General features: G+C 35.5%; 1 protein-coding gene across 1 annotated transcript in view; it reads right to left on the minus strand.

Annotated features, from left to right (window-relative positions):
* Positions 1-24,363, minus strand: part of LOC108301579 (eyes shut homolog) — a 1,388,593-nt gene that overhangs the window by 555,097 nt on the left and 809,133 nt on the right. The window contains exon 19 of the mRNA XM_017524691.2: positions 23,094-23,206. Coding sequence (XP_017380180.2) covers positions 23,094-23,206 — 113 coding nt within the window. The remainder of the gene's footprint in view (positions 1-23,093; positions 23,207-24,363) is intronic.

A 24,363-nucleotide genomic window follows, 5' to 3' on the forward strand; every position in this document is an offset into this window, starting at 1 on the left:
CATTTTCATGCTGCTGATAAAGGCATATTTGAGACTGGGAAGAAGAAGAGGTTTAATTGGACTTACAGTTCTACATGGCTGGGAGGCCTCAGAATCATGGTAGGCAGCGAAAGGCACTTCTTACATGGTGGGGGCAAAAGAAAATGAGGAAGATGCAGAAGCAGAATCCCCTGATAAAACCATCAGATCTCATGAGGTTTATCTGCTACCACAAGAACAGTATGAAGGAAACTGCCCCCATGTTTCAAGTTATCTCCCACAAAGTCCCTCCCACAACACATGGGAATGACGGAAGTTCAATTAATGATGAGATTTGTGAGGGGACACAGAGTCAAACCATATCATTCTGACCCTGGCTCTTCCAAATCTCATGTCCTGACATTTCAAAACCAATCATGCCTTCCCAACAGTCCCCCAAAGTCTTAACTTGTTTCAGCATTAACTCAAAAGTCCACAGTCTAAAGTCTCATCTGAGATAAGGCAAGTCCCTTCTGCCTATGAGCCTGTAAAATCAAAAACAAGCTAGTTACTTCCTAGATACAATGGGGGTACAGGTATTTGGTAAATACAGCAATTCCAAATGGAGAAACTGGCCAAAGCAAAGGGGTTACAGAGCCCATTAAAGTCCAAAGTCCAGTGGGACAGTCAAACTTTAAAGCTACCAAATGATCTCCTTTGATTCCAGATCTCACATCCAGGTCATGCTGATTCAAGAGGTGGGTTCACAATCTTGGGCTGCTCTGCCCCTGTGGCTTTACAGGTTAAAGCCTCCCTTCTGGTTGCTTTCATGGGCTGGTGTTGAATGTCTACAGGTGTAGGCTCTAGGTGGATCTACCATTCTGGGGTCTGGAGGACGGTGGCCCTCTTACCACAGCTCCACTAGGTGGTATCCCCATAGGGACTCAGTGTGGGGGCTCCAACCCCACATTTCCCTTCTTCACTGCCCTAGAAGAGGTTCTTGATGATACCCCCCCCGCCACCACAGCAAACTTCTGCCTGGATATCCAGGCATTTCCATACATCTCCTGAAATCTAGGCAGAGGTTCCCAAATTCCAAATCTTTACTTCTGTGCACCCAGAGGCTCAACACAACCAGAAAGCTGCCAAGGTCTGTGGTTTGCGCCCCATGAAGCCATGGCCCAAGCTCTATTTTGGCCCCTTTCAGCCATGGCTGAAGCAGCAGGGATGCAGGGCAACAAGTCCCTACACTGCACACAGCATGGAGACCTTGGGCCCTGCCCCTGAAACCATTTTTTCCTATTAGACCTCTGGGCCTGTGATGGGAGAAGCTACCACAAAGATCTCTGACATGTCCTGAAGATACTTTCCCCACTGTCTTGGAGATTAATATTTGGCTCCTTGGCTCCTTGTTACTTATGCAAATATCTGCAGCCAGCTTGAATTTCTTCTCTGAAAATGGGATTTTCTTTTCTATCCCATTGTCAGGGTGTAAATTTTCTGAACTTTTATGCTATGCTTCCCTTTTAAAACTGAATGCCTTTAACAACACCCAAGTCACCTCTTTAATGCTTTGCTGCTTAGAAGTTTCTTTTGCCAGATACCCTAAATCATCTCTCTCAAGTTTAAAGTTACACAAATCTCTAGGGGAGGGGCAAAATGCCACCAGGCTCTTTTCTGAAACATAACAAGGGTCACCCTTGCTCCAGTTCCCAACAAGTTCCTCCTCTCCATCTGAGACCACTTTAAAATGGATTTCATTGTCCATATCATTATCAGCATCTTTGTTAAAGTCATTCACCAATATCTAGGAAGTTCCAAACTTTCCCACATTTTTCTATCTTCTTCTGAGCCCTCCAAACTGTTCCAACCTCTGCTTGATGCCCAGTTCCAAAGTTTCTTCCACATTTTCAGGTATCTTTTCAGCAGCACCCCACTCTACTGTACCATTTACTGTATTAGTCCGTTTTCATGCTGCTGCTAAGACATATCTGAGACTGAAAAGAAAAAGAGGTTTAATTGGACTTGCAGTTCCACATGGCTGGTGAGGCTTCAGAATCATAACAAGAGGAAAAAGGTGCTTCTTACATGACAGAGGCGAGAGAAAATGAGGAAGATGCAGAATCGGAAAGCCCTGATAAACCCATCAGATCTCATGAGACTTATTCACTACCATGAAAACAGTATGGGGAACCGCCCCCATGATTCCAGTTATCTCCCGCTAGGTCTCTTCCATAACAGGTGGGAATTAGGGGAGTACAATTCAAGATGAGATTTGGGTGGAGACACAGAGTCAAACCATATCAGCTTCTAAGCCTTTTTTGTCCAGATTTCTCATCTGTAAAATGGACAAATAATAGGATATGCCACATACATTATTTAAGCAAGCAAGAAAGAATTTAGCATAGTGCTGGCAATATAGTGGGCTTTAAGCATCTGTGAGTTTTCTTTCTCAAATTGAGATTCAAAGCTCATATACCCAGGAAACCCCACCAGCATCTCACATGTCCTGCCTTTAAAACTACTCTAAATCAGGACCTGGAGTAGTGAGGGATGACCGAGGAGAAACTTACAGGTTTTGCCAAAGAACATGAATTTTAACCTGAGGCCAAAATAAAGTTGAAAGAGTTTAAACCTTAAATGCTGAAGGATTTTAACACATTCCTCTAACAAATAGGCAATATGACACAATTAATACAGTGGTACCTGGTTTTCATTTCCTGTAAATTGTCTGCACTTTAAATAATTCTTCCAGAGTCAATTGAGAGTTTGTTAAATATAAATATAGTTTACATCAGAAAGGTAAACCAATAGATATATTTATGTCATAATATTCACATGTGCCAAAGGCAGTGATAACCTTAACCAGATCACCTTTAGCTGCCCTGCTTTGCATAGATATTGCAGAATCTTCAAAATAGAAAAAGATATTATGTATGAATAGGAGTAATTTGAATTGGAAAATGGAAACTTAAATCATCTTGTCCATCACACTGTCAAGGTAGATTTCCTTTAACTTGCTCTATGTCTCAAGATATAGAAGTATAAAAGAAAAGCTTAATATTTTTGAATATTATCACTTTATTCTTTTAGGGAATAAGACAATCTAATTTGACATTTTTAGTACTTTCATACTTATATAGGCTTGACTGATTAAATCAAGCAAACTATCAGTTTGTCTTTAGTGAGTGAATTCTCCTTTTAGATAGGTTTAGAATATACATTTTAATTTTCTGTACTTTATTTTATAGTAACACATCTGGTACAATAATGATCTTAATAAAATTGAACTTTTCAGTGCCAAATCTAGAAATGTTGGAAGCCTGGTGAGATGTGAATAATTTATATGTAAAAACAAAAACTCCAACCTTTATTTTCATTTTAAAATAACTGAAATAACAAAGGTTAGTGCTAAAGATCAATTGTTTGTTAGAAGTTAAAACTGTATACATCAAAAGTAACCTTAAAAAGCCAGATGCCTTTCACTCTTTTTGCCTTAATTAAGTCACTGCCTTTAGCTACTCTCCAATAACAGCCAAAAAGAGTATGTAATTGTTTTCCAGCATCAGTCACAAAATAATTCACATACCATTCAGCCAATAATCATGTTATGTTCTATGATTTTGCATGTCTTTATTTTCACACATATAAAGTTTTTATAAAATTTTAAAATGATGCTATGTTTAATGCTTGGGATTTTATCTGAAATGTTATTAAAAATTTAATATTGAGTGCAAAATACACATATAATGAAAAGGATTGAATACTGCATAGCATATTCTTGCTAACCAAAGCAGTAAATGAAATCAATTCATATCTCAGCAGACTCATCATTAAATGTAGCAAGTGGCTAACACACACATGGCCTTGGAAAGTTCTCCACTTTGCAAATGTCAGCAATGGATCAACGTGAAGGAGCTGGTTCTTCTCAGATGTAATGAGATGGTGCCACCACCAGCAGTGAGCGTAATTCTTCAAAATACCATCCTCTGTTGTTAGAGTGCATGTTGTGACATCACTTTATTTAAAAGAAGCAATATGTCTTCACGGTCCTCTAGATCTTGACAAAACACATCTCATGGTTAACAATAGACCTTAAAGAGTATCATATTTTCGTGGCTTTGCTCATAGAGAACTTTTGGCGTCTCCAGGGCTGATATGAAGTAACCTTATGGAGATAACAACAAAGTCTGGGAAGCTCAGCTTTGAGCCCCACTTAGCAGGATCTATATTACAAATTTTTGAATGAGTATGAAAGTGAACTGATATGTACCTAAGTGAGAGAAATGAATTACGAAACATTACAAGTAAATGGAACACCTGTGAAGAAAACCATTGTCACTGATATATAAAACTCATTTGCAAAAGGGGTTTGGGAACAGACAGTAAATGACACTTTGGAAAGCCAGTTCTTTGATGCATTTCAGGGACTGACAACTGTAAAAAGAAATAGATGTTTGTTGGGTCTTTGTACTTGATCACTGCTCTTCTCACTCTGCACACTTTTCTTGGGTGTCTTTTTGCTAACTTTAATGTTTTTCCTGCTGCTTTTATATTTAATGTTCTCAAACTTCTCTTTTTAATTCATATCAGATACTGAGTGACAGACTCTTTTAATATAAATCAGCCTGCTGGACATCTTTACCTGGGTGCTTATTCCCACAAAAGTTCAAATTCTGCATATCAAATATGGAATTGTATGATTTACACATATGAATCAAGATCCTCTTTGCCTCACCAGTTTCTAGAGACTCAGACCACTCCTTCCAGCTCTCCTGCTGCTGAGCAAAATCTTTTTCTTTCTTCGCTTTGAGCAACTTTTTCCAGAGGCAGTCACTTACATGGACTTCAACAAGAGAGTCCAGTGAGACTAAATCATTGGTCCAACTTACTACCAGGTAGCATCTGGCCTGACAACAAATCCTCATACAGCTCTCTGTCCCTTTTACTTTATTCTCCTTTTCTCTCTCTTGTGCTCCACATGATTGCATTTTTAAATAAAGTATATAGTAGCACAGGAAGAATCCAGGCTGAAACACCATAAAAATTTGCTCTTCTTTCCGTGATATCTGCTGATGTTATCCACTTTTGCCCTGAAACTGAAGTAAAAATTCTAGGAGTCATTCTTGCCTCCTTTTCTTCCTCAATCTGCTAGAAACATAGTTGCTAAATCTAGCCATATTTCCTTCTAAGGAGCAGATGCATCATTCCTCTCTATTTTTGCTAACACTGACTTGTTTCAGGCACTCATTTTTTTCTTATTCAAAAAGCCTCCTATCTGGTTTTCCTAATTCCAGTCTCGTTTCTTCACTTTTAGGCTCCACATCTACATAAAGTGATTCGGGTGACTCATCTCAAATGCATATCTTAAAATGACCCTGAGTTTCAGCAGCTCCAAGCTCTTTAACCCACCAAGGCTTCATTATCTGTTCTGAGCTTAAGTTTTCAGGCTTATCAATCATGACTTCCCAACTTAATTTTTATGCTCCTGCAACACCAAAAACATTGCAATATTTAAAAATCTTGAGCTCCTTATCTAGAATGCTTTTCTCTTTCCCATTCTGGTAAACTCCCATTTTGAACAAAATTCAGGCATTCCTTCGTTTACAAAGCATGCCCACACTTTCTCAGCCTGAGAAAGGTGACCTTCCTTTGGGCAATAAAAAATCTCTCATATATCCACTACAAGAGTGACCCTTGCTTTTGCTTTCTTTTGTTGTATCCCATATCCCAGCAAATTCAAATGATAGGATATTATCTCACCAATTTCCCACAATGGCAGGAGTTCTCATCATATGGGAATGCTCTACCTCTCCCAAACACTTGAAAGGTATTTCGGACCCTGAAGGAGGAAGGCCAGGTATAGTGATTTGGTTTCTGATTCTGTTATGCCTGTTTTGTGCTGGGTTTTGGGTATTTTCTCCCTCCCAAACCCACTCCCTGAAAGTAACTACACAAATATATGCTTTATGAGGAACAAAGTGGAACTGTTTTGTTTGTCTTTATATCTCAGTATCTAGAAGATAATCTGACCATCAGTAGTAGTAAAAGGTCAATACATATTTACTGAATAAATGAATGAATGCTACAGGAATAAACCATTGGCAAACTTAGGTAATTTCTAGCTGAGGCTGAAGAGTATGGTACTCTTAGAAATTTGAATTTTGTTTTATGTAGTGCCTTAGTAAGTGCACAGAATTCTTTGAGGTATAACAAGTACATATGCCTGGTAAGTAGGCAGTCAAATTGGCAATGTCTGTAGAAAAGGAGAGAAGGTTTGGTAATGATCATAAACAATTATCTAAGAAACAAAGACACTATCTACTGTACCAAGTAGTGTCTGTTGTAGCGGAAGGCTTTCTTTGGGACGTAAAGGCCAAGGAAGTTGTCTCTTTGAGAGGAATGAGGTCAGTACAGGTGACTGCACTACTCAGCCATACCGTACTAATTGTCTTCTGCTCTGTTTATTGATATCTGTCCATCAATCACAGGCATTGTTATGTCAACCAAGGAAGTGTTTGTAACTCCCTTTTCTATTATAATTATCTGTGTATGTGTTCTTCCCCCCCCCAGTATACTGTGAGTTCCTTAATGACAGGGACTTTATTTATCTGTACCTTAGTTTGTATAATCTTCACTGATATAACAAATATATCACCAAATTTTAGTAGCCTAACTTAATTATTAATTTTAGCTAACTTAGCATTCTAATGCTGGTGATTATATTCAACGGGACTGAGAAAACAGATAGGATTTTAGGAAACTTCCATCCTATGATAAAATTTTTGGGGAGGGCCTTAGAATCCTCTTCCTCCAGCCAGAAGGTGAGCGAGAAAGAAGAGGGAACATAGAGAGTCCAAAGAATCATTCATCTCTCATATGTTGAGTCATAAGTGGAATAATTCATTTCTCCTCATATTTCATTGTTGAGAACTAGGTCTGTGTTCTATGTTCTCCTTTTCCTTTTTCTTTTCTTTCTTTCTTTTTTTTTGAGACAGAATCTTACACTGACACCAGAGCTGAAGTGCAGTGGTGTGATCTCGGCGCACTGCAACCTCCACCTCCCGGGTTCAGGTGGTTCTCCTGCCTCAGTCTCCCTAGTAGCTGGGATTATAGGCACACACCACCACACCTGGCTAAGTTTATGTATTTTTAGTAAAGACGGGGTTTCACTATTGGCCAGACTGGTCTCAAACTTCTGACCTTGTGATCCACCTGCATCGGCCTTCCAAAGTGCTGGGTTACCGCGCCTGGCCTATGTCCTATGTTCTTACACAAGATATTGACAAACTTTTTCCATAAAGAGCCAAATAGTAAATGTTTTAGGCTTTGTGGGTCAGACATTTTTGTTAAAACTACTCAACTGTGGTTGTAAGCTGAAAGCAACAATAGATGATATGTAAATGACTTAGGGTGGCTATGTTCCAGTAGAACTTTATTTATAGATGCTGAAATTTAAATTTCATTTGATTTTCAAGTGTCAAAAAATATTACTCTTATTTTTCCAAACATTTAAAAATTTTAAAAATATTGTTTCTCAAGCTTTGCAAAGACAGGTGGTAGACTGAATTTAGCTTGTGGCTGCAGTTTGGTGACCTCTGACTTAGAGGTAAGAAGACTAGAAAAGGTTTCCACTGTCTGAACCTCTGCCTTTAGTGAAAGCTCCACATAGCTTTGGTGGACAGCTAGATGTATGTCCTTCAGGCTGCTCCGCTGGCCACTAAATATCCATGCATTTTCCCTTTCTCTCATACAGAATGTATCCAGCCCCTTCCCAAAAGATATAGCAGGCAATCTCATCCAGTTACTGCATCCAGATCAGTGTCAATGATTTCTGGGTGATGTCCAATTCCCTCCATATGGCTGTGGCTTTTTTAGGTCTGCAGAACCACAAAGTAAAAGACAATTCTTCCACCACCCTTGAGATAAACAGGCGGAGCAGGGAGAGGATAGCTGCACAAAATTCCCATACAGAAATGGAGGAACAGGACTGCATAGCAATAATAAAAAGTGACTAATTCATTACTACAGCATAATGCAGAGGTGCAAAGCATTACACTATAATAGATAATATAATGATGATATTATAATGGTAGTATAATGCTGTGCACCTCTGCATTATGCTATAAAGCTTTTTTATTAGGCTGATTCTCTTGGGGAGTAACTTTCTCATCCATTGCACCTGGCCCTAGGTGCACCTGGCCTCCAGGCGTATCTGAAGAGAGTTTTGGGGCAGTATATACTCCTTGGAGAATGCAGAGCATTCACATACTGTAAATATTTACATGTTAGTATAAATTTGGGGGCCTAGGTGTCCTTTTATAGTTACAGGCTTTTTTGACTTAGGTTTGTGGTTTTCTTGAAATTATACTTGTCTCAAAATGTAGGAAGCATTGATTTATTTGCATCTAGTCTGATACATGTTAATAACAACACATGATATTCTTTCTTTGGCGTAATTCTAAAGCTGGTTCTATTTCTTTATTTTTTTTTTCCTTTTATACCTTTACCTCTCAAAGTAATGATAGATGCCTGAGGTGATATGAACAATATACTTGGAGGAAATGGAGCAACCTTTGATTTGGTCTTTGGTACAGCTGGCTCTTCTATTTCACTAACATATCTTTATGAGCCTGTGTTACTTCTAGCATTATAACTTCTTAATTCTTTGCTTGGGGGGAGACTCTAGAAATAGCTTTCTTAACTTCAGAAGCTTCAATCATAACCTGTGTCCTTGAAGTCTTCCTCATCCTCAGTGGCAGCAAATGCATTTAGTAAACATAAGCCAAAAGTCACACACTTTAGTTGGCATTCAACTGATGAGGACTAGCTCTGTAGCCCCACCTAGATGCAAGAGGGATGGAGGAGACTGAGCCAAATTATCATTGGCTGGCAACTACTTCTAGGGGACAATTGTATATTATGGAGGGGCTGTATAAGCTCTTCTGTTGCAAAGCTAGTAGAGAATTTAACTTTTATTCAGAAGGCCATGATAAGTATTTGAAAGACTGCCATCTGATAATACCCAAAGCAGATACTGAAAATAATATATGTGTGTGTATGTATATACATATACACATATACATATATATATATATGTATACACATATACATGTATACGTATGTACATATACATATGTATATGTGTGTGTGTGTATATATATATATTATATATATGGGTAGTACAATATACAGATGCCTGAGGGCACTGGAGGATATGGCTCTTATCAGTGTCACTACAGTTTTAAATATATGCAATTGTTTTAACAGGGCTGTTGCTAATCATGAACATTATCATGAATGCTATTATTACAAAATGAAAAATTGTTTTATTTTTATGATAAAATATGTATTCTTAAATAGTAATATCTGAAAATGGTTCATTTCAAATTAGTTCATATAGGATTATATTTGTATAAGTAAAGGCTAACTATTTAATTACAAAAATAAAAATAGTTTCATTTTCTTGAATGTTTCATTCCCCAAGTATTAAAATAGATTTTAAAATATAAATATTGATGGCTTTCAATTGTCAAGGAAAACATACAATGCACAAAGATTTAAATAAGACAGGAATAGAACACTGGAAACTTCTACAGTGCAGGGAAGTGAAACTATATTTCAGTTAAAAACATGCAAAATTAAAAAGTCAAATTGGAATAGAAATAAATACATAACAAAAATCTATGAATTTTGTATTTGTACTCTGCTCTTAAGTATCTTTGTATCTATTTCTTTTTATTTTTTTTTTAGTGTATTCTCACTTTCTTTAATGAAATAAAAAAGTACATACTTTAAACAGTGAAGGTAGGAATTTTGGATTTCTTATGAAAAGTTTTACTCTTCTTAGAAAATTATTCTTGTAAATTTATTGGGAATATTGTCAAACATATGTGAAGATGGCTGATTATATGTGAACAAAATTGAAATAATTCCTGTGTCCAGACATTGTGCTAAATGCATGGCTTATACATAATTTTATTTATTCCTTATGTCAACCCTATGATTACCAATATTACTGTCTCTACTTTGTTGGTAAGAAAACTGAAGTACAGAGAGGTTAAGTAATTTTCCTAAGGTTACGTCAATAGTAAGCAACATAGCTGAACTTTGAAACTTGGTGTATCTGACTTTTAAGTCCTCTCCATAGAAATACAACAGCTTAACTCAAACCCACTTCCAGAAAACCAACAGTTAAGCTCTCTAGTTCCCATCTGTGTAACATGGCAGAGGCAATCCTTCTGGAGTTGCAGCATATTAACCATGTGTTGTGATTCAATCTGTGTAACACGGAGAAACATCTTAAATCACTTTTGGAAATAGCCTTTAGTTTGTGAAATACTATGTTAGAACATTTAATAGTGAAAAGATTAGTCCTGGGGCATGGTCCAAAAGTTTAAAAAACAATATTATGAAAGTTAATTGTTCTTGTTCCTATGATAAAGGAAAATAAATTAAGTTGCTAGAGAGCAAGGGGTTAATGGTTTCTGGAATAATGAGTTGAGGACAGATTATGGGGAGGGCACAGAACTTGGAATAAGGTTGGGGCTGAGTCCAAGAGCAGATCTTTAAGATTTGAGGTAAGAGTAGTCAAGGTATTTCTAAGACCAAGGATAGCTGATATATATANATATATATATATATATATATATATATATATATATATATATTTACATCTGTGCTTTGTTGTGCTGTTTTTTGAAATATCTGAGCCCTTCTTCCTGGCCCTTCCCCAACCAAATTTTGTGGGAGGGGAGTTTCTTTTTGGAAAAATTCAGGAAAAGGGACTATATTGATTTTCAGGTTGAGAAGAAACAATGATAAATGATAAAATGATAAAAATGATAAAGTGATAAAATATTTTTAATGATAAATGATAAAATAAGTGATTTATCATTAAAAATGATAAATAACAACAATTACAGTAACAATAACCTGGAATGATAACCTGTATGCTATATATTTGGCCCCATTTTGAGGACTGAGAAAAATGAACATCAAATCATGCAATACTCCGTGGCCAATATTATTTCTATAATCACCATTTATAGATGAAGAAACCATGAAGTCACATAGGAAATAAGTAGCACAACCAGCATGCAATGTATGGTTCCCGCACCATTGTTCTTCCTTACAGTTCTGTAGGATTGGTTCTAAGCTTTAGAATCAGACTGTTAATAATATCAAAATGTCACTTTACTTTAAAAATGTAAGCAGAGACTATAACAAAAACTCTGCATTTAATCTTAAATTTCCTCATGAAATGGGAAGGACAGAATTTGCACACAGAATAAAGGCTCAATTCATTTTGGAAAATTATGACTTCACAAAACTGGTCACTTTATTCCTAATATTTAAAGAGTAGCCAAATACATATATGCATACAAACATTAAAATGCATGTTTGTGTATACAAATGTATAAAAACAAGTTGTATGCTTTACGACTTACTCCCTTTTGAAAGCAAATAGTGTCCAATTTAGTGATTCTAATCACATTTTGAGATGATTTGTGGGGGATAAAATTGAAAAATGATCTCTGGTGCTTTCTCCTCTTTGGTTTCTGAATCAATTTTCTTGTATTTAAATACTTCTGCTCATTACCATAACACATTCTTCCTGAAACAGCAATTATTTAAAAGAGGATAGCAGGGTAACATAAAACTTAGTCCAGAGTAGTTATCCTTATATGGAAAAACATGAGAATGTGTAATAAAGGGCAAGATGGTGCTTGGATAAAAGGTAGCTTTAAAGGTATGTAAAGGTATGTAAAGGGGGTGTTTCTTGTAGCTATTTTTTTTTTTTTTTTACAACACAGTATTTTTTAAAAAAGTATCCATATTGATGCACACAGATGTATTTCATTCTTTTTGCTGACTTACAAATATTCATATTCTATCTCAATTATTACCTTTTTAAGCATCCATTTCCATGTTTTGCAGTGTTCTATTTCTAATAGGCCTATTCAGAGAGTCATTAGATTATACATGATTGCTTCTGTAGGGGAGAAACTAGACGTAGAATAACTGATTTAGCTGTTCTTAATGTCATATTACATTGATACCTGTCTATTCTACCTGAATGAAAAAATAAACCTTTCATATTTTGGGCACAAGACATAAACAAATATGTGATGATAAAATTTTTGTGCCTGAGGTATATTCTATCTAATTATTATGAACACAGGTGAATTAAATGTAGGTGACTATAAAATACAGATAGAAAATGCTATAAGAATTAATTCAAAGGTGGAAGTATTTTTCATATACACAGATACAGTCAGTATCAATTCTACTGTTGGAAAAAACCTTGGTAAAATGATTCAAGCAAACATAAAGCCAAATAACAATCCCCACCATCAAATAAACAAAACCCAGAATACCAAATTGGTGAATCAATTTCTGTCAATGCTATATTAAGAACTATTGCTAGATTTTATCATCAGCATAAAGCTGATGGCAAAGAAGTGAGGAAATAGATCCTGCTATTCTAAAAATTTAAATATTTTGGTAAATTTTAAAAATGTGTCACTGTGCATCAAGCAAGAGATCTATAATTTGTGGTGATGGTCACCTTACTTTAGGCATGCAGGTCTTTTAGCTTCTCAATAACAGAACTTCAGTGATATAATTAATATCAAATGTTAAAGTAGGACTACATTCCCTGTAATAAAATCCTGCATCACATGTAGACTTCCAAGGACCATCTGTCCAGATGAGCCTTGCTGTAATTATCAGGTAAACAGAGCTACCAGACAAATTAGTAGAGAGCTTCAATTCTCATAGTGTGATCTGCGGGTTATTTAAATGTTATTTGACTTTTTCACTGTGTTTATATGTGCACTTATTGTCAAGGATAATGGTGGATAAAACTACTGATGGTTTCGTGTGATAAAAACAGTGGCACCAACTGTATTAAATATAGTATTACCACTCTAAAAAATTTAAAAATATACTTGGTAACATTAATTTTATTAAATCACAAATTATGAATTATATTCCTTTTTAATAATATGTATGATGAAAAGGGGAGTAATGCATAAAGTATTTCTGCCATAGGACTTTTGTTTTTACTCCAGGGTAAGGTCAAAAGTCCTAAAGCTGGAGTAAGATGATTGGCTCAAGGAGGAGGATGAACCATTTTTGATGTAATATAAGTAGCTGCTACTTTTTGTGGAACAGAGTTTTACTTGAAAGGACAACTGACATTCAAGCTACAGCTGTACATTCTTAGGTTTGGGTAGATATTTTCTTTTTTGTATACTTTAAGTTTTGGTGTACATATGCAGAATGTGCAGGTTACATAGGTATACATGTGCCATGGTGGTTTGCTGCATCTATCACCCTGTCATCTATATTACGTATTTCTCATAATGCTATCCCTCCCCTACTCCCAACCCCCTGCTATCCCTCACCTAATCCCCACCCGCTGACAGGCCCTAGTGTGTGATGTTCCCCTCCCTGTGTCCATGTGTTCTTATTGTTTAACAACCACTTATAAGTGAGAACATGTGGTGTTTTCTTTTCTGTTCTTGTGTCGGTTTGCTGAGAATAATGGTTTCCAGCTTTATCCATGTCTTTGCAAAGGATATGAACTCATCCTTTTTTATGGCTGTATAGTATTTCATGGTGTATGTGTGCCACATTTTCTTTATCCAGTCTATCATTGATGGGATTAGGGTTGGTTCCAAGTCTTTGCTATTGTGAATAGTGCCACAATAAATATACTTGTGCATGTGTCTTTATAATAGAATGATTTATAATCCTTTGGGTATAAACCCAGTAATGGGATTGCTGGGTCAAATGGTCTTTCTATTTCTAGATTCTTGAGGAATTGCCACACTGTCTTCCACAGTGGTTGAACTAATTTACACTCCCACCAACAGTGTAAAAGCAATCCTATTTCTCCACATCCTCTCCAGCATCTGTTGTCTCCTAATGTTTTAATGATTGCCATTCTAACTGGCATGAGATAGTATCTCAATGGGGCTTTGATATGCATTACTTTAACGACCAGAGATGATGAGCTTTTTTTCATGTATTTGTTGGCTACATAAATGTCTACTTTTGAGAAGTGGCTGTTCATATCCTTTGCCCACTTTTTGATAGGGTTGCTCGTTTTTTTCTTGTAAATTTGTTTAAGTTCTTTGTAGATTCTGGATATTAGCCCTTTGTCAGATGGGTAGATTCAAACAATTTTTCCCATTGTGTTGGTTGCTGGTTCACTCTGATGATAGTTTCTTTTGCTGTGCAGAGGCGCTTTAGCTTAATTAGATCCCATTTGTCTATTTTGGCTTTTGCTGCCATTGCATTTGGTGTTTTAGTCATGAAAGCTTTGCCCTTGCCTATGTCCTGAATGGTATTACCTATGTTTTCCTCTAGGGTTTTTATGGTGATATGTCTTAGTTTAAATCTTTAATCCATTTTTGTATAAAGTGTAAGGAAGGGACTCAGTTTCAGCTTTCTGCATATGGCTAGCCAGTTTTCCCAACACCATTTATTAAATAGGGAATCCTTTCTCCATTGCTTGTTTTTGTCAGGATTATCAAATATCAGATGGTTGTAGATGTGTGGCATTATTTCTGAGGCTTCTGTTCTGTTCCATTGGTTTGTCTCTGCTGTTTTGATTACTGAAGCCTTGTAGTATAGTTTGAAGTAAGGTAGCATGATGCCTCCGACTTTTCTTTTTTTTTTTTGCTTAGGATTGTCTTGGCTATGTGGGTTCTTTTTTGCTTCCATATTGTTTTTTTCCAAGTCTGTGAAGAAAGTCAGTGGTAGCTTGGTGGGGATAGTATTGAATCTATAAATTACTTTGGGCGGTATGGTCATTTTCATTATATTTATTCTTCCTAACCATGAGCATGGAATGTTTTTCCATCTGTTTGTGTCCTCTCTTATTTCCTTGAGCAGTGGTTTGTAGTTCTCCTTGAAGAGGTCCTTCACATCCCTTGTTAGTTTTACTTCTACATATTTTATTCTGTTTGTAGCAATTGTGAATGGGAGTTCACTCATGATTTGTCTCTTTGTCTGTTATCGGCATATAGGAATGCTTATGATTTTTGCACACTGCTTTAGTATCCCGAGTCTTTGCTGAAGTTGCTTATCAGCTTAAAATGATTTTGGGCTGAGACAATGGGGTCTTCTAAATATACAATCCCATGTCATCTGCAAGTAGAGACAATTTGACTTCATCTTTTCCTAATTAAATGCACTTTATTTTCTTGCCTGATTGCCCTAGCCAGCACTTCCAATACTATTTTGAATAGGAGTGGTGAGAGAGGGTATCCTTGTCTTGTGCCGGTTTTCAAATGGAATGCTTACAGTTTTTGCCCATTTAGTATGATATTGGCTGTGGGTCTGTCATAAATTGCTCTTATTATTTTGAGATACATTCTATTGATTCCTAAGTTATTGAGAACTTTGGGTCTCTCACTTCAAATGAAACAGGTAGCAGGATTTGTTGCCAATGTTAAAATTTAAACTATCAAAAAATTTCCAAATTTTGGGAAAGTCTTATCCACCATCATGAGAATGATAGCTATATACTACTTACAACCTTTTCTGATGTGATTAGAGGGAATATTAACAAATATGATTTTTAAATATTTTATAAACATATATGTTGATATTTGGTAGAGCTGAATAACTCAGGAGACCAGTATTTTGGCAGTAAAAAATTGTGTATGAGTATAAAATGCCCATTGATTGAGTTTTACATTCTACTTTTCTGCTAGCCTTTAACAATTTATTACTTATCAAGTTTTGGTATAATATCAAAGAAGCGTACTCTAAATTATTTGAAAAGTCTATTAAAACACTTTTGTCTTTTCCAAATATATATGTGCTGGGAGGCCAGAATTTCTCCAACAACTTCAGCAAAATAATTATAGGACAGATTGAATGCAGAAGCACATATGAGAATCTAGCTATTAAATATCCTTTTTTTTTAAACCTTGTTTCTAAGTGATTTATTCTAATTCTAGCAAAATATAATCAGGTGAAATAATTTCAATTTTGATTCAGTAATTTCATATGTATATATGTATATATATATATATATATATAAATGTACATTAGATTCTGGGTTACATGTGCAGATCCTTCAAGATTGTTGCATAGGTACATACATGGCAATGTGGCTTGCTGCCGCCATCCCCCGTCACATGGTTCGCTGCCGCCATCCCCCTGTCACCTGTATCTGGCATTTCTCCCCATGTTATCCCTCCTCAACTTCCCTAACCCCACTGGCCCTCCCCTAGTCCCGCCTAACCAACCCCAGTTTGTGATGCTCCCCTCCGTGTGTCCATGCGTTCTCATTTTTCAGCACCCGCCTATGAGTGAGAACATGCGGTGTTTGATTTTCTGTTCTTGTGTCAGTTTGCTGAGAATGATGGTTTCCAGATTGATCCATGTCACTACAAAGGACACAAACTCATCGTTTTTTTATGGCTGCATAGTATTCCATGTTTTGTATGTGCCACATTTTCCTTGTCCAGTCTATCATCGGACATGGGCATTTCAGTTGGTTCCAGGGCTTTGCTATTGTAAACAGTACCGCAATGAACCTACGTGTGCATGTGTCTTTATAATAGAACAATTTATAATCTTTTGGATATATACCCAGTAATGGGATTGCTGGGTCAAATGGAATTTCCATTTCTAGGTCCTTGAGGAAGTGCCACACTGTTTTCCACAATGGTTGAACTAATTTACACCCCCACCAACAGTGTAAAAGTGTTCCTCTTTCTCCACATCCTCTCCAGCATCTGTTGTCTCCAGATTTTTTAATGATTGCCATTCTAACTGGTGTCAGGTGGTATTTCAATGTGGATTTGATTTACATTTCTCTAATGACCAGTGATGATGAACATTTTTTCATATGTTTTTTGGCCTCATATATGTCTTCTGTTGAAAAATGTCTGTTCATGTCCTTTGTTCACTTTTGAATGGGTTTGTTTTTTTCTTGTAAATCTGTTTTAGTTCTTTGTAGCTTCTGGATATTAGCCCTTCGTCAGATGGGTAGATAGCAAAAATTTTTTCTCATTCTGTTGGTTGCCAGTTCACTCTAATGATTGTTTCTTTTGCTGTACAGAAGCTCTAGAGTTTAATTAGACCCCATTTGTCTATTTTGGCTTTTGTTGGCAATGATTTTGGTGTTTTATTCATGAAGTTCTTGCCTATGCCTATGTCCTGAATGGTTTTGCCTAGGTTTTCCTCTAGGGTTTTTATGGTGTTAGGTCTTATGTTTAAGTCTTTAATCCATCTGGAGTCAATTTCTCTAAAATCTCCTTAAACTGATAAGCAACTTCAGAAAAGTCTCAGGATACAAAATCAATGTGCAGAAATCACAAGCATTCCTATACACCAATATACACTAAAAGAGAACCAAATCAAGAGCTAACTCCCATTCACAAATGATACAAAGAGAATAAAATATCTAGGAATACAACTAACAAATTATGTAAATGACCTCTTCATGGAGAACTATGAGCCACTTCTCAAGGAAATAAGAGAGGATGCAAACAGATGGAGAAATATTCCATGCTCATGGTTAGGAAGAATTAATATCATGAAAATGGCCATACTTCCCAAAGTAATATATAGATTCAATACTATTCCTATCAAGCTACCTATGACCCTCTTCACAGAACTGAAAAAAAACACTTTAAACTTCATATGGAACCAAAAGAGAGCCTGCATAGCCAAGGCAATCCTAAGCAAAAAGAATAAAGCTGGAAGTATCATGCTACCTGACTTCTAACTAACTATACTACAAGTCTACAGTAATCAAAACAGCTTGGTACTGGTACCAAAACAGAGATATAGACCATTGGAATAGAACAGAGGCCTCAGAGGCAACACCGCACATCTACAACCATCTGATCTTTGACAAACCTGACCAAAACAAGCAATGGGGAAAGGATTCCCTGTTTAATAAATGGTGTTGGGACAACTGGCTAGCCATGTGCAGAAAGCTATTAAATATCTTTGCTGAAAACATGTAACAGTGTCACTCTTGTCACTGTTTATTTTATTTGGAAAAGTAAAACTGTTTTGCATAAAACATGCTATGTTGCATTTATGTGAAAATATCCTGAGTTCATCATTTTATTTTATAAGAATTAATAAAGGAAATAAGGCAGAGTAGGGAGCAGTAGAAATCTGTCTCCCCACCTAGACAACAGTTGTACTGGCAGAATATTTTTGAAGTAACTATTTTGAAAGAGTGAAGTCTACTGAAGGTTTGCAACTTTCCAGATAAAGCCTCCTAAATTGAATGTGGTTAACTTTGGTCAGTTTTAGTTGTTAAAATAGTATTATGTACCCACCCCCTCCCCTCACTCCTTAGTCATGTGGCTGGCAGCATGTGCATGTTGGAGCAATTGCTGGAGCAATCTTTACACAGCTTGTGAGGGCCACGGTGGACAAAAGGATCCTGTTTTCTACATGTTGGACATCTGTGCTTTGATCACTGATTACTGCTTCTGATAATAGAGCTGATCAGTGAAATAGATGGTGGTAATTGACACACTTCCCTCCACTGTTGTTACTCCCCTAACCTTTAACTATTTTTCTCCTCTTTATTTATTTCTTTTCACGCTTTTGGAATCTAGCCATTAAAGTTTAGAACATTCAAAAATAACTAACTGTATATATGATGAAAATTTTAAAATGGCCATCCATGCCCAGGAAAGGATTCATAAAAGATTTGAGAAGTCTTTAATAAACTCCTTGTAAGAGAAACTCAAAAAGCACTGCATGGATATATATTATAATCAGATTTTTGAAAACTAAAGAGAAAGTGAAAATCCTAAAGCAGCAAGAGAAAAAATGACTTTTCACATATAAGGATCCTCAATAAAATTATTAGATTTCTCATCAGTAATTTTGTGGGTTAGAAGACAAAAAGGCAAAATATTCAAAATGCTGAAAGAAAAAAACTGTAAACCAATAATTCTATATTTGACAAAACAGTCCTTCAAAAGTTAGGTAGAGGAGGGTTTGGTGGCTCACGCCTGTAATTCCAGCATTTTGGGAGGTCAAGGCAAATGTATCACCTGAGGTCAGGAGTTTGGGGTTCACCATGTTGGCCAGGCTAGTCTCAATCTTTACTAAAAATAAAAAAATTAGCCAGGCATGGTGGTATGTAACTGTAATCACAGCTACTCACTAGGCTAAGGCAGTAAAATTGCTTGAACTCAGGAGGCAGAGGTTGCAGTGAGCCAAGTTTGCACCACTGCACTCCAACCTGGGCAAGAGAGTGAAACTCTGTCTCAAAAAAAAAAAAAAAAAAAAAAAAAAGTTAGGTCCTAATTAAGACATTTCCAAATAAACAAAAGCTAAGAAAACTACTTGCAAGAAATGCTCAAGGGAATCCTGTAGGGTGAAATGAAAGATGCTAGACATAACTGGATGTTGAATGAAGAAGTAAGAGTAAATTCATAGACAGCTGTTAAAGTTAACATTATTGTAACAATGATTTATAATGCACTTTTTGTTTTGTAATAATTTCTGATAATTGTTTTCTAAATAATTAAAGAGATGAATACATTAAAATTTTTCCAAAAGCTAGTATTATTATAACTTTATATTTTGTTTTCTATATAATTTAAAAGACTAATGCATTTCACAAAGTACTAGTTTTTTGGAGGCACACAACGTATAAAGATGTAATTTTATGCCTTCGACAACCAAAATGAGTGGGAACAGAGCTGTTAAAGGAGTAGAGTTTTTGTTTGTTATAAACTCAAATTAGAGTATTATGACTTTAGGCTGTTAATTTGCATGGTAATCACAAAGAAAATAGCTATAGAATATATACAAAAGAAAATTAGAAAACACGTTAAATAATTCACTATGAAAGATAAACTAAACACAAAAAGATGGTAATGTAAAAAATGAGACACAAAAGCTATAAGGAATAAGGAAAACAAATCACAAAATAGCAGAAGTAAATCCCTTCTTAGCAATTATTTTAATCATAAACTATAGTACTCTTAAAAAAGAGAGAAACCTGCAGAATGGATAAAAACACTTGATTCAACTGTGTCCTCTCTACTGAAGATTATCTTTAGTTTAAAAACACAAATATTAAATATGTTAAAACTGAAAGGATGGAAGAAAAGATTCTATGCAAATAGTAACCAAAAGAGAGTAAGGGTTGCTCTTTTAATATCAGATAAAATAGACTTTAAATTTAAAATTGTTAAAATCATAGAAGGACATTATATGTTAATAAAAGGTTCAATACAGCAAGAAGATATAATATATATATATATAAACAATAAGATACCTGATTACAGATTATCAAAATACCTAAAGCAAAAACTGACAGAATTGAAGGGAGAAACAGACAATTCTACAATAATAGTGAAGACATTAATAGCCATTCTCAATAATTAATAGAGCCACCATATAAAAGATAAGTAAGGAAATAGAGGACTTAACACAATAAACCTACTGGATCCAACAAACAGACACAGAACATACTATGCAATAACAAGAGTATACACATTCTTAAAAGCAAATGGGACATTTTCCAGGAATATATGTTTGGTCACAAATTAAGTTTCAATAGAAGGAACAACTTATATAACTTATATAACATAACAACTTATATAACATAAATTATCTTTTCTGATCACAAAAGTTAAAGTTGAAAATCAATAATAGAAGTCAAACCAGAAAATTCATAAATTTGTGTTAACTAAACAACACTTTAACAATCAAAGGATCGAAGAATAAATTATAATGGAAAGTTGTAAATAGAGATAAATAAAAATGAATATATAACACACCAACATGTATGAGATGCAGTGAAAGCAGTGGTAAGGGGGAAATTTAGTGTCATCAATGGTTATGTTAAAATATAAGAAAGATCTCAAATTCAACACGTTAACTACAACTTAATAAGCTAAAAAAGAAAGAACAAGCTAAACCAAAAGTGGAGAGGACATTGATGAAAACAAATTTGATTGTTTGAAAAACTGCACAAAATTGACAAATCTTTAGTTAGATGCATTAAGAGAAAAAATTGAAGATTCAATTTACCAAACTTACTTGATGGTATTGTAAATAAAATTGATTTTGTAATTACTTTTTCAGATTGTGCATGCTTAGTGTGTAGAAATATAATTGACTTTAGGTTGACTTAACGAGGGCACTGAATATCTTCTACAATGGAAACTACTAAATATTGCTGAAAGAAAGACATAAATAAATGTAATCACATCTCAGGTTTATGAATTGGAAAAAAATGATCTACACATTCAACGCAGTCCCCAGCAAAATCCCAATGATTTCTTTTTTCAGAAATAAAAAATGTCCACCTTAAAAGTTATGTAGAATCTCATGGTACTCTGAACATGCAAAACAACCTTGAAAAATAGTAATATTAGTTATCTCACATTTACTGTTTCAAAATTTAATTACAATGCTACTTTTGTAATTGAAACATTTTAGTATTGGCATAAAGACCAACATATTGACCTATGGAGCAGAATAAGGAGACCAGAAATAAACCCTAACATACATGATTTTTGAAAACAGTGTCAAGTCCATTCAATGGGGAAAGAATGGTTTGGTCTTATGAACACATGGTGCTGGAGAAACTGGATATCCACATGCAAGAGAATGGCCCAAATAATTGGACTCTTAACTAACACCATATACAACAATGAACTAAAAATGGACTCAAAAAACTGAACTTTAAAGCTCTTAGTAGAAAACAGGGCAAAAGGCTCATAACATAGAATTTGGCAGTTATTTCTTGAATATGGATATGACACCAAATGTACATGCAATGAAAAAAGACATTAGACTTCATAAAAACTAAAAAAATTTGTGCATCAAAAGATATTACCAGCAGTAAAAAGACAACTCAGAGAATAGAAGAAAATACTGTAAATTATATATCTGATAAGGGATTAATGTCTAGAATATATGCAAAATTCCTAAAACTAAACAATCCAATTCAAAAATGGACAAAAAAAATCAAAAAATATTTTCAAGAAAAGATATGCAAATATACAATATATACATGAAAAGATGCTCAGTAACACTAATAGGGAAATGCAAATCAAAACTACAGTAAGATATGACCTCACTGTACCTCACTGTAGTTTTGATTTGCATTTCTCACATGAATATGTGAGCTTTTATGCTTTCCTGTGATCAAATATCCTGCCTCACCATGCTATCTTCTCCTTTTCTAATTTACCACAAAACTCCGCAAATGATCCCTTTTATAAAGGGTCATTTTAAGTGTCTGAGTTCCCTTTTAACAATATCAGGGAAAAAAACAAAATTTTTTTTTTTTTTTGGGACGGAGTTTCGCTCTCGTTACCCAAGCTGGAGTGCAATGGCGCGATCTCGGCTCACTGCAACCTCCGCCTCCTGGGTTCAGGCAATTCTCCTGCCTCAGCCTCCTGCGTAGCTGGGATTACAGGCATGCGCCACCATGCCCAGCTAATGTTTTGTATTTTTAGTAGAGACGGGGTTTCACCGTGTTGACCAGGATGGTCTCTATCTCTTGACCTCGTGATCCACCCGCCTCGGCCTCCCAAAGTCCTGGGATTACAGGCTTGAGCCACCGCGCCCGGCCTAAAAACAAAATTTTAACCACTTCGTAGCAATGCATTAATGCCTAATATTGTCTGAAATGTGCTATCTCTTCAGTTCACTCAATTCAAAGCCACGTTTGGGGATTTCTGTAGCCAGATGCAGAGTCTGATACGACTCCAATAATGGAAACTGAAGCACCAAGACAACTCTTTGACAGTGATAATTTGGAGAAAGGATGTAGTTGCGCACTCTACACAGTATACCACAGGCATGCTTGTTAGCGTGCTTAACTTTTAACCTAACTCTGATAGATGATGATTTCTGACTGTGACTGATTATTTATTGGATGCTATATGTATATATCACAAAGAAGATACCATTTATAATTAATGGTCCATCTTAATTGGGATATAGCTTAAAATTCAGTAATCTGTAAGAGAGTAGAATGCGGGAATGTGAAGCAAAAACAAAAGGAAGTATTTTACCGACTTGATTAGATTATTTCAGTTAGAAGTGATACCTTTTTGTGTGGTTATTTGAACAGGCTGTTTGAAAGATCACTACTGCTATTGTACCTGCAATTGTCAATGTGATAGCTTTTCACTGCGTTGGATGGAATGAAAGATCTCCAGTTATTTATTTCTATAACTTCTATGCAGCCAGTAAAATTCTGGACTGGTATAGGGATCTAGGAGAGAGAGAAAGAGAGAAAGGTGTAGAGAGAATTTATATTATTTTCTTTTATATATTATTCCTGCTTCAAACTGGTCAAGGCATGCAATTGGATTTGGAGGATGATTTGATTTATTCAGCATATTGATAGTACAGTAATTCAACTCTTTTCATAAATATCAATTCTAAAAGTAATAGGATTTTTCTATATCTTGGCTATTATGAATAATGCTACAATGAACATGGGAAAATTATAAAGAAATTGTTTGTCTACACACACATGCACATGTAATAAAATGTTATTCAGCCTTAAAAAAGAAGTCCTGCCATTAGTCACAACCTAGATGAAACTGAAAGATATTATACTAAGTGAAATAAGTCAGACACAAACATATATAATTATCTCACTTATATGTGGACTCTGAAAAATTAAATACACAGAAATAGAGAGTAAAACTGTCATTACAAAGCCAAGGTCTGAGGCTGGGAGTGGGGAGAAAATGTGCAGATTTAGGTCAACAGATGCAAAGCATCCGATATTTAGAATAAACAAATCTACAGACCTAATGTATAACATAAGGCCTATAGTTAAAAATACTGCATTGTATTTGGGACTTTTTCTGAATGAATAGATTTTAGATGCTCTTGCCACACACGCATATGAAAAATGCGTAACTGTGTGTGATAATGGATGTTAATTTGCTTCACTATAGTTACCATTTTACTACCCATATGTATCTCATAACATGTGGCCCATACCTTAAATATACACAATAAAATTTATTTTAAACATTAGTAGGAAAAAATATCACCTTATATGTCAAAAGTTATGGCTGTATATCTTAGTACTGTATAAATTGCATAGTCACTAATACTTAAATAAAGAAAAAATTATATAATTACAGTAAATCATCAAGGAAAAATAGTAGAAAAGCTAATTCACTCATCGTCCCATCAAGACACTACATTTTCCTATTTCTCCACATCCTCTCCAGCATCTGTTGTCTCCAAATTTTTCAATGATCACCATTCTACCTGGCATGAGATGGTACCTCAATGTAGTTTTGATTTGCATTTCTCTGATGACCAGTGATGATGAGCATTTTGTCATATTTTGTTGGCCTGATATATGTCTTCTTTTGAAAAGTGTCTGTTCATACCCTTTGCCCACTT

Source organism: Cebus imitator, unplaced genomic scaffold (assembly GCF_001604975.1).
Source record: "Cebus imitator isolate Cc_AM_T3 unplaced genomic scaffold, Cebus_imitator-1.0 Scaffold36, whole genome shotgun sequence".
Taxonomy (NCBI): Eukaryota; Metazoa; Chordata; class Mammalia; order Primates; family Cebidae; genus Cebus; species Cebus imitator.